This window comes from Pelodiscus sinensis, chromosome 21 (assembly GCF_052426305.1).
Source record: "Pelodiscus sinensis isolate ZL-2025 chromosome 21, ASM5242630v1, whole genome shotgun sequence".
Lineage (NCBI taxonomy): Eukaryota > Metazoa > Chordata > Testudines > Trionychidae > Pelodiscus > Pelodiscus sinensis.
In genome coordinates this window covers 24,513,856-24,526,031 of record NC_143072.1, presented here as the reverse complement: position 1 = coordinate 24,526,031, position 12,176 = coordinate 24,513,856, and the positions used below count along the sequence as shown (strand labels likewise).

General features: G+C 39.4%; 1 protein-coding gene across 1 annotated transcript in view; it reads right to left on the bottom strand.

Annotated features, from left to right (window-relative positions):
- Nucleotides 1-2,448: 2,448 nt before the first annotated feature.
- Nucleotides 2,449-12,176, bottom strand: part of LOC142819239 (LHFPL tetraspan subfamily member 7 protein) — a 156,377-nt gene continuing 146,649 nt past the window's right edge. The window contains exon 3 of the mRNA XM_075904644.2: nucleotides 2,449-6,779. Coding sequence (XP_075760759.1) covers nucleotides 6,553-6,779 — 227 coding nt within the window. The 3' untranslated portion in view covers nucleotides 2,449-6,552. The remainder of the gene's footprint in view (nucleotides 6,780-12,176) is intronic.

Below are 12,176 nucleotides of genomic sequence, written 5' to 3'. Positions count from 1 at the left end.
CATGTTTGCTGCGGCTGGTACTCCCAGTGCCGGGATTGGTACAGCGAATGAGAGCGGTAATGGGAGGACCTCTGTGAGGAGGCTTCTGACCTCACAGACTCTGCCTCTGATTTGGATGAATCGTCTGACGCCGACCAAGGGGGGAAGGGGACTGTAGACAGTGCCTGAGAGTGGTGCCTAGTTCGGTGCCTGGCCATGGATTCTGGCTTCCCAAGATGCACAAGTGGGGGAGGGGGTCTCATCACTCCCGGGCGAGGTGGCGTCTCACTCTGTGCCTGCGCCGATAACAACATAGGTACCTGCAGTGCCACGAGCAGCAGCGCGGAGGTGCTCGCCAGTGCAGGCAACCCCACTGCAACCTGCATGGTCCCTGGTGCCGGCATGATTATAGGTGCTGATGCCATCACAGCCACCAGTGCCGATGTGACCACTGGTGTCGGCATTACCATCAACGCCGACATGGCCACCGGTGCCGGCATATAACCGGGTGCCACCGAGGATCCCGAGGCTGTTCCGGGCCCTGGTACCGGGGTGGGCGCAGAAGCAAGCCACACGCTGTGTGCTGGTGCAGTACTTTGTGCTATTGCTGAGTCTGGTGCTGCTGACATGTACGACCGGTCCATCGTGTCTGGTATCGGAGACGGGCTCAGCGAGGTGGTCATCTCTATCAAATCCCTCGCTGCGTTGAACGCATCAGGGATCGATGGCCTGTGTACCTGCATTGGTCCTTGCTCGCAGTGGCGTGGGGAGACTCCAGCGGGTGTTTGGGGTCTGTGGTCCTGGGATCTTCCTCATGCCTGTTTCTTCCAATTAGTTGCAGGTGATTGGAACCTGTGCCTCAGTTCTGCCATCTACTTCTGCCCTGAGGTACGCCCCGGTGCAGGATTGCATATAGATGCTGGTGCGCTCTGCACTGCCAGAGCCCACTCTGGTACCAGCTGAAGTGCAGACTCCATGAGTAGCAGCTTCAGGCAGGAATCTCTTTCCCTCTTTGTGCGGGGTTTGAAAGCTTTACAAATTCTGCATGAATCAGTCAAGTGGCCCTCCCCCAGACACTTTAGGCAAGAGTCATGGGGGTCCCCGCAGGGCATAGACTTTGAACAAGCCACGCACGGTTGAAACCCTAGCAGGCCTGGCATCACCCTCCCCTGCAGGGAGGAGAGCGTTCTACAACTAAAACATACTTACCACCTAAAATTTACAATGCAAAACACTATCAAGAACTGGGTTTGTCAATAGACCAAGACAAAGACTGTTAGGGGCTACCGTCATGGGCAGTAAGAAAGAACTGAAGGAGGGAAGAGCCAGCAAGAGTATTTATTCACCATTATGACAGCGCCACTCTAGGGGGCTCCCAGCTGGCCCGATGTATACCGCTAGGGAAAAAGGCTCCAGAATCCGTGCACGCGGCACACATGCACCTAATTTGAATGCACATGAGCAATCTCTCGAAGAAGTATTAATATCCTTATTTTGTAGAGGGAGCTAAGGCAGAGCGACAGTGAGTGAGTTGTCCAAAGCCACACAAGAGGTGGGAGATAGAGTAGTTAAATGAACCTGGTTTTCCTAAGTCCCAGGAGAGCAGCCTACAAACTGGATCATTATTTGTCCAGGTCCAGGATCACAAACTATATATTTATGCCTATGCTCCTATATGCAGACAATTATATATGGATTATTCATATTATTGCCATTTCCTTATTCCCTAAGGATATGTCTACATTGCATTCGTCTTTCGAGAGAGGAATGCAAATGCAGACAAATGAAATGGCAAATTAAGCACAGATTTCAATTTCCTATGCTTCATTTGCATAATCACGTCCGGGTGCTATTTCAAAATACCCTATTTCGAAAAAAGAAGCGCTGTCTAGACACGGTTATTTCGAAAGAAAACCCTTCTTTTGAAATAACCCTTACTCCTTATAAAATGAGGTTTAAGGGTTATTTTGAAAGAAGGGTTTTCTTTCGAAATAACCGCATCTGCACAGCATTTCTTTTTTCGAAATAGGGTATTTCGAAATAGCACCAGGACGCGATTATGCAAATGAAATGTGGGAAATTCAAATCTGCGCTTCATTTGCAATTTTGTTTGTCTGCTTTTGCATTCCTCTCTCGAAAGAGGAATGCAATGTAGACATACCCTAAGTCTCTTCTCTTAGGCTTCGCACTTCTACACTGCGAGTTTAGGAGGATCCGGAAGAGGCATAAGGATCTTGCACAACATGGGGTTTTTACGCAGAACGGAAGCAGCTACACTGCTTCTTTTTGTTCAAACCCCCTTGGGCAAAAAGAAAGGGCAGAAAATATGCTAATGATGTTGCGACTTACACTAATGATACCCTCATTAGCATATTTTCTGCCACAAAAACTTGCAATGTAGACAAAGCCTTAAAGTAATTGCTCTGTATAATATGATTGCAACTGTAAAACAAAGCAAAGTCAAGAAAATTGTGAACAATGTGAATTATTTTATTATACAGTGTTGGCAATTGTAAATTTCACATTTAAAACAATTGAAATACTTTATTCAACAAGTCAAATACAGAAAACAGTTAATATTCTAAAAAGGAGGCAGCTAGTCAACGCAGAAACACAGTAATGGAAAATACAGCTTTTAGTTACACTTAAAAAATTATATATTTAGAATAAAACTTGAACCTGATCCAGTAATTTTTCTGTTTTTAACAAGAAAATTATTATACACAATATAACTCACAGACAATCCTTATTTAAAAAGTGATCTATTAGTGTTAGCAAATGTATTGGTAGTAATTCCCCATATTTGAGTTCCAGAGGACGTTCTGCAGTATATGCTTTGCTTATTCTGGTTTAAGTCAGTTACAGTATGATCTGTACCTGCAGTTATAAACTAGTTCTGAATGTACATCTTTTACATAGCAATTCTGTCTATCCCATTTTAGATGTTACTAGTCTCCATTAAATTTATTTCGTTAAATTTATTTCCTTTCAACATTTAAAATTATATAAAGGAAATTCAATATGGAAACATTAATTTCATGCTTTCTTAGAAAATGAAGAATATATAGAAAAAAATTGAATTTTTAATTTATTTGTTCAAAACACTAAAAATAAGTTTTCAAAATGTAGTTTGGTATAGTGATATTGTAAATTTTAAGATCCCTACTGAGAAAATAAGTGAAAGGTAAAAAGAAATTTCAAACTAGGGGTTCAATTTGGCAAACACTTAGGGTGTGTCTAGACTACTGAGTTTTGTCGACAAAAGTGGACTTTTGTCGACAAAACTATACCAGCGTCTACACTACCGCTGAGTTCTGTCGACATAACGTCGACAGAACTCAGCAGTTTTGTCGACGCTGGTATACCTCATTTTACGAGGCATAACACCTTCTGTCGACAGAGTTCTGTCGACAGAAGGTGTTATTGCCTGTAGGGTTGCGTCTAGACTACGGGGTTCTGTCGACAAAGCAGCTTGCTTTGTCGACAGAACTCAATGTGTCTGGACGCTCTTTGTCGACAGAAGTTTTGTCAACAGATACTGTCGACAAAACTTCTGTCGACAAAACCCGGTAGTCTAGACGTACCCTTACACATGTAAGTAACTTTACTCATGTGGAATCCTATGGATTTCAGTGGGATTACTGATGAGCACAATTCTGCACATGGGTAAAACTATGTTTATAAGTGTACTGGATCTGGCCCTCTGTATCTACTATATTATGGGTATTAATAGAAGTCTAAAATTTTTTAACTTTTGGTAAGCTATCAAATCTTTGCAAAAATGTTTTCTAATTTACACTAACAAATCACTTTTTCTAGTGAAACATTAAGTGAACAATGGTAAGCATTACACAAAACAGAGGAAAACCCACACAATACATTTTTACACATTGTATAACATTTTGAGTGGTTGATGAGAATTTTTTATATATTGATCCTGTCTTGTATAATTGTTCTGTTGTAAAGGCACAGGTTGGTTAGGAAAGAAAAGCCTGCATTTCTCTCTCTACTTTGTGATTATGGATTTATCATCTATTTATTGTCTCACTTTTTACCTTCTGAATTTTATAGGAAACTTTCCTATCTATTCCACAAATTTATGAAAACAAGAGATAAGACACTTCTAAAAATGCAATAAGCTACATACAGAGGAGACTGAAACCTATTCTGCCTACTTTAAAAGAGCAGAAGAAATTCCTTTAGCCTCATTTTTGTTAAATAGTTGGAAGATTTCATTCCTTACTTACCCTATGATCAAACTCTATGATCTCTATTTACTTTATTCAGCTTTGAAATATGCATTTTAAAACATTAATTATGTAACTCATTATATTAAAATGTGTGTGCATAATTTACCCTTTGGAGCTCATGATGATGTAACTGACTTTAGAAAATGAATGTTTAATTAATATGAATTTAGAAGGCTTCACTATGTAAACAAGACTGTATAATATTTTGATACATATTGGAATAAAGTAAAGTGATTGTTCTATCAGTTCTCATTTTCTCATACTTCCTCAACATTTCTCTGTCTCTTCATGCATATGTTTCACAAAAGAAGTAATTCAGAAATAACCATTAGTCAGGCTTCGATAAATAACCAAGAAAGAGAGAGCTATATGGGAGGTGAGGTAATATCTTTTGTTGGACCAGTTTCTGTTGGTGAGAGAGACAAGCTTTTGAACTTACATAGAGCTCTTCTTCAGTTCTTTTTCTAAAGCTCTGTGTAATCTTGAAAGCCTATTTTTCTTCCCAACAGAAGTTGGTTTAATTTAGACATTACCTCATCCACCTTTTCTCTCTAATATCCTGGGACCAAATGGCTACAACAACACTTCATACAACTCACAAAGATGATAGCTGCAATCAGTTGGTTCACAGGACAAAATTAAAAAACAGAAACTTAAGTTTCAGTATTAATATATCATTTAAGAGGTTCAGTTCTTTACTAGCAAATATTTAAAATAAATAACACCCTCATGCCCCTAAATATTGGATAGGAATTTTACTGTAATATTAAAAGAGAAATGTGGCAATGTAGTAATATTAGAACCTAATCATTCTTTTATTTAAGGCAAGTGGTGCATTTGTTTGAATCCTTAGTGGTAATGAAACAAACAAAAAAGCCATATTGCTGGAACTAAACTTCATACATTTTACACAAAAAATACCCATCAGATGTGACATTTTCTAAACATTACATTGGTTGATATGAAGGCAAAGTCTGCAATACATACTCACACTTAGGGTACGTCTAGACTACCGGGTTTTGTCGACAGAAGTTTTGTCAACAGTATCTGTCGACAAAACTTCCATCAACAAAGAGCGTCCAGACACATTGAGTTCTGTCGACAAAGCAAGCTGCTTTGTCGACAGAACCCCATAGTCTAGACGCAACCCTACAGGCAATAACACCTTCTGTCAACAGAACTCTGTCGACAGAAGGTGTTATGCCTCGTAAAATGAGGTATACCAGCGTCGACAAAACTGCTGAGTTCTGTTGACGTTATGTCGACAGAACTCAGCGGTAGTGTAGACGCTGGTATAGTTTTGTCGACAAAAGTCCACTTTTGTCGACAAAACTCAGTAGTCTAGACACACCCACAGTAGAATTTTATTCCATAACAAATCACTTTCTCATGGAGCACGATACTATTCAGCATGAGAAAGGCCATCATACTCTGGCCTTCTCCACCTTGCATCACGATGAAATGTGCATAGGTAGCTTTGCCATCAGACATGTATGTTTTGTAAATGAAGCATTTACCTTACACAATTATAAACCCCTCTAAAGTAAAAATAATTGTATATAATTACATGAAAAACTATAATCTAAAAACTATGGTAAAACAAATGCACTTCTCCTCTTAACATATTTTCTCCTTTTTAAATGATTTTAATATTGGGCTTTTTGAAAAGGTTAGATCTCTTTAGAAAAGAGTTACGGTAGCTAAAATTTATAGCAATCACTATGAAGGCTGTTCTTCCCACATGTTAGGATAGCACTAAAAAGTGTGCCTATAAATTACAATATTCAGGCACACTTCTCACATGCATCGATAAAAAACAAACAAAAGCATTTGTTCTTGCATACAACTTTTTTCATAGATAAGTTTCATTTTAGGCCATGGTTACTAGCAGGCTTTTCCTCACTCATAAGAACTATAACAAAATAGCAAATTTTAAATTACAGGGTTCATAAAAGTTTTGACATTTAATAACATATAAAAGAGAATTGAGGCTTTTAACAGATTTACTGTTTTGAGACATAAAAGAAACTGTTTGGGAGGTAGACAGATGTTTTGAGGATAAACAGATATTTTAAATAAGGCATTACGCCATTATAAGTTTAGAGCAGCATAAAGGCTACTTATTAATCTTATTTCAATTCCAGAGTGTTAGAGTCTCATGCTTATGGAAGACTGTCAATGCACTTTTGGTCTTTGTGATTCTGACCCTCTCTTTCCCTCCTCTCTCTCTTTTTTTTTTAGCCATACAGCTAAAAGGAAGTGCTATATTACTTTCTGCCCATTGATTGACAGGAGTGTTCTGCTGTTAAATATTAATAAAATACTATAAAATAGCAGGTATTGGAGTTGGAGATATGTGCTCTTTTGGTGCATATTTTGCAAAAAATGGTAAAAAGACAGATAACATGACTCCAACAATTGCCAACATATACCCCCAACCAATCTGGCAGTCTCCTGCATAGTATATGCTTGAATTCTCACAGAATTTCTTCACTGTAGCAGAGCTCAGACCGAAAGGATAAACCAAAAGTCCAGAAGCCATGATGAATACTAGAAAAAAGAGAGAGAACAATTTTTAATAAATATTGGTTTCCCTTGAAAAAAATATTTCTTATGTTCAATGGGGAAATCTTGTTCAATTCAGGTCAATGGCAAAATTTCCACTGACTTCAAAGAGACTGATTTGTCTCAGATATTTTTTCTTTTTTCATCATCAATCTTTTTGGGATGCCTGGGGTTCTTAAGTTGAATCTGTATGTAAGTCAGAACTGGCGTCCAGATTCAGCCGCTGTTGAAACTGATCAGTTTCAGCAGCGGCTGAATCTGGACGCCAGTTCCGACTTACATACAGATTCAACTTAAGAACAAACCTACAGTCCCTATCTTGTACGTAACCTGGGGACTGCCTGTAGTCTCAATTAATGGCAGAAGCTTTTTACGGGGGGGAGGGAGGGGCAAGGGGAATCACTGGAATGTTAGATTTGAATCTGTTCTAACATCAAATAGGCTAAAGTTGTGCAGGGGTCTGTATCTCAGGCTTGTCTTAGAATGACCTCATTATACTCAGTTATATGAACCACACTCTGCCCTCCTTCTTAGAAAGGCTTAAAATACTGAATGGACTGTTATTATCTGCAGAAGCCAAGCTTTCAGACATGGTGCTAATGACTACTTAATAGCGCTGTCTATCAGCAGTGCAGTTAGCTGGAGGAATACACAAAGAAACAGTGGGGGTCCAGTTAGCTTCTTCATAGAACACTTATCCCGCTGCATGGTTTTAAAACAACAAACATCAATTTAAAATGTGCCAGAATTCAACAGTCAATATGTTATTATCTCATGTTTATCCACCCCCCCTCAAGTGTATCACATACAAAATCATCCGGAACTTAGAAAATATGCTTTAAGTCCTATTCCATAAGATGAAGCACACAGACTTTCTGAGAGTCTCGGTATGAAAAGAAACTATTTGACTTTACTTAGTATAGTTTTGACTGATCATTAGGGTTGCCAGATGGTTTCAACAAAAATACCGGACACGCTTGACATTGCATCACAATCTACATTACATCTTATTTAGAAAACACCGGACAGTTATATTTTCTCAATTTGTTTCCCAAACAGAAAGCTCAAATACTGGACTGTCTGGTTCAAAACTGGACACCTGGCAACCCTACTGATCATTTGCTTTATATTAGTAATTGAATTGATCTCTCATCAGATATAGAGTCCTTATTAAAACATTTGTTATTTTCTTGTAATATCCTTTTAATATATAATCTTTGTTACTTTTAAGAATTCCTCGCTTGGATTCTTACTTGTAACTTGGTCAATGTTGACTGCAAGATTATTTATAGTTGTGTGTCTGTACACCAATTCAACAAGAAAGGGTCACATTTTATTTCTCCTTTCTAACCTTCCACCTTCCCAAACACTTACAGTTTCTCCCCAATTCTCTCTGCTGCCCTCTCCTTAGATTATTGGTATCATTCATATACCTCATCCATATTGATAGTCTCCACTCTACAACCTTTTCTTAAAGGATTTATAACTTAGCCATAAACATTGTGGACATTTGGCATACAAGAAATCAGAAAAGGATTTTTTCTTAAATTAAAGCAACTTTCTGGGGTTTGAAGTTTCAAATTGAAGCACTAACATCACTTCAATATATTATTGTAATAATATAATGCCAGAAAGGAAGGCACGTCTACGTATGGAATTCAGTACATATTTGTGCAAAAAGTGAAAAGACTGTTACTGATTACAATCAGCATAAGGTAAATTACGAAAAATAGCACAATTTTCTGTCATTTCAAAATATATAATAAATAAAGGGAATAAAGTATAGTGCTCATCAGTATACTGGTTTTTCTATTGCATTAAACTCCTTAGTTAAGAAGTTCTGGAAATCCTGTTAACTAAGTTTGTTTCAGAAAACATGATATAGAATGTAACTTCTGTATTTATAGTCAGTGCTTTTTTTGTGACGGTACCGGCACCTCCAGACACAGTACCAGCACTTCCTGTCAGAGCTCAGCAACTTTTCCCCTGGAGTACCGGCACCTTTTTTTCTTTTCTTTTTTTTAAACAAAAAAGCACTGGTTATAGTCATCCAAAACAATTGAAGTGAAATATGTAATACTGGAAATCATAAAGAAATAATGAATTATGTAATTTCACAATTTTTATTTCATGTAAAAGAGATGTAAAGCTGCTGACTGAGCTGCAATGCTCTATACAGTACCTAGAGGGCACTCGTCTACAATTCTCCTAAGGCACTATACCCAACAAAGCCGTCTTTTATTTAATTGTATCCTTTGGTATATATGGTTGTAACAATTTTCTTTCAGTATTTGATCTGAGGAACTGGGTCTGGCCCACGAAAGCTCATCACCTAATAAACCATCTTGTTAGTCTTTAAAGTGCTACATAGTCCTGTTTTTTGTTTCAACAAAGCCATGGTTAGCCAGTCCAATTCTCCATTTCTTTCTATAAGGCTATCTGAGCCTCCTAAGGTCTGGGTCTATACTAGGAGTTTAGGTTAAACTTAACTGCATTAGGTCAATTTTCTAAAAAATTAGTCCATACCACCAAGCCCATTCCGTCGACTTTAAGGGCAGTTAAAGTTGATTTCGATACTCCTGCTTTTCACAAGAAGTAATGATAAATTCAACCTTGCATAATGGACCTTAAGGCAGTGCAGAGGCAGTGCTGTGAAAGTCGACATTCTTGGCCTCCAGAAAGTGTCCCACATGCTCAGATGTGACCACTCTGGCCAGGACTTTCAACTCTACTGCTCTCCAGGTGCACAGGAAAAACTTCAGGAAAATTTGAATTTCATTTCCTGTGTGGCCAGTGTGGTGAGCAGACCTCAAAGTAGACAGCACACCCTCAGCATCACATCTGACCATGAATGCCCAGGGACACAAACGAGCACCAGCACGAAGCATGCAGGAGATCCTGGAACTCGCTGCTATGTGAATAAGGACAAGAGAGGTAAATGGATGGTCTGGATCAGTGCTGCAAACATGCCGCTTCTATGAGCTTGTGGGTGGAACCTGATCAGTTTCCAAAGCCAGTCCAGGGATTCCTCCCAATGCACTCCTCTGGCAGCCTGAAGCACCAGCATGGAAGGACCATGTGTATGAGGAAGAGGAGGAGGAAGAGAATGGTCAGCAGGAGAGCAGAGCATCCCATCTTACTGACAGCCAGGACCTTTCAGTAGCTTTGGAGACAATCTCCTCCTCTCAAGACATCTCGCTGCCAGGCCCTAATGGCGTGGAGGGCACTTCTGGTGAGTTCACATTTTTAATCATGCTACAAGTGGGCTAAGGTAATTGAGTGTGATCTGTGGTGGCCACCCTGCCTACACAGTGGGGGCTCCTTGGACCGGAACACTTTGTAAACGTGTCTGGAGATGAAGCAGGAATCCTCCCTGCATTTCTCCATACGGCTCTCAGAGGAACTCTTTCATCCTTCTCACAAGGTTTCTGGGGAGACCTGCCCTATTCCGTCCTCCATACTTTGCAGTAAGTGGCCTGGCAAAAGGTATTATAGTAAAAAAATGACCCTGGATAACCACATTCAATTCCACTCCATTTCACATATGAATATGCAAATGAAACAAAATAAATGTGAACTCAACTTCAGTAGGCTGCAAACATCACTTTGTGGTGTTATCAGTCTTTTATTGATTTCAAATTAAAACAACGTGCTTATTACAGTCAAAACACTGAAAACTAAGAATAAAATATAATGAATTCTTTAATCATTTTCCTGAAAGTTCCTACTGTAAAGAGCTTAGTTTGTTCTTGAATTTTTATTTGTCTACTGTAGAAGTATATTACACTCTTGATTCTTGTAACTAAGTTGGATTAGTTGGAAGACTGTAGGGAGACTCAATCATTAAAATTGGTGCTAGAAGGGATTCTTACAGCAGGCCCAGAAATCTGTTCTCCTACTGCTATTACAGATTGTCACTTACACCAGTGGTTCCCAAACTTTTTTATACTGGGGACCGGCAAACCCATTCACAAACTTTTGGTGGAGCGGTGACATTTTATTGGCATATCTGCATATATGTTACTGGGCCACCAAAAGTTTGTGAATGGGCCAGTGCCAGCTTTAATCCCTAGAGCCCCTTACACCTCCACTACCCCCCCAGCGCTAGCCACACTGACCCTAGAGTGCCCTGCACCCAACCCCCCTAGGCCAGCCCCCACCCTTTAGGGCCCCCCCCACCAGACTCCCCAGTGCCAATCTCCTGTTTCCAGAGCCCCACTGCACCCAACCCTCTCCCCCGAGTCCTCCCAGTGCCATCTCCCAGTCCCCAATATTAGACCTGTCCCGACGCATTATTTCGAGAGAAAACCCTTCTCTCGAAATAACATGTCTACACAGTGCGTTTTATTTCAAAATAGCGCTATTTCAAAATAGCGCCATAATGCAATTATGCAAATGAAGCGCGGGATATTTAAATTCCAGCTTCATTTGCAATTTCAAATGTCTTCATTTGCATCCCTATTTCAAAATAGGGTGCAAGTGCAGACATACCCTTAGTCTACTTCAAATAAAATTTTTGTTCTCAAATTTCTACACAGCTCTTGGGTCACTATTATTGAGTCACTTCCCTTTTCATTTTTTATTTAGTTAGAGGTAAATAATAAAGACACCTATATAATGCACTAAGCAACCTAACATCTAATTAGTAATACTACAAAAATCCCAGCAGCATTAAAATAATCATTAAAGCAGGAATTTAGCTAGCCCCACAAATCTTGTTCCTATCCCTTTAACTCTTCATTGTTATGGGAAGCACATCGTTTGCAGTGTCCAAAAACCCTATCAAGCAGATGTCTTTTGTAACACACGAGTAAGATTCAAGGATTTTCTGACTGAGAGGGGAAAACAAATGCCAGAGTCTCAATCCCAGCAACTTCAGCAAGAATGCTGTATCAGAATTCCCTTACTTTATTCGTAAGGGGAATCCGGTTGAGGCACATCTGTTGACCATACATGTCCATTCTTCAAACCCTCAGCATTATCCTTGCTTTCCTTGTTTATTTGATATCTTGTCTCAATACAAGTCCTTTTAAACATATCCAGAGGATTCTTATGAAGGACCACATCTAAAGCTTTGCTGCCATGTAAATAACTGACTTCATGCGTTCCCTCTCCTCTCCCTTTTCATAAATGCAGCAAAGACATTAAAGACAAGAATGAGTTGAGTTGTGACATGCCTGTTTTCTTTGTGTTTGTTCCCTGTACAGCACGAACTAAGTAGCAGAAGTCTTATTACAGGGTTTGGCTTTCTCCTGTGTAAGGTTGAAAAGGCCTGTGTTTCACATGTATGATATGAGCAAAAATTCAGGTGATTAACAAACCAGTGGATTTGATCAGAGTAGATTTCCTTTGGACTTACACTTTTCTTTGTCTGATTTTTTT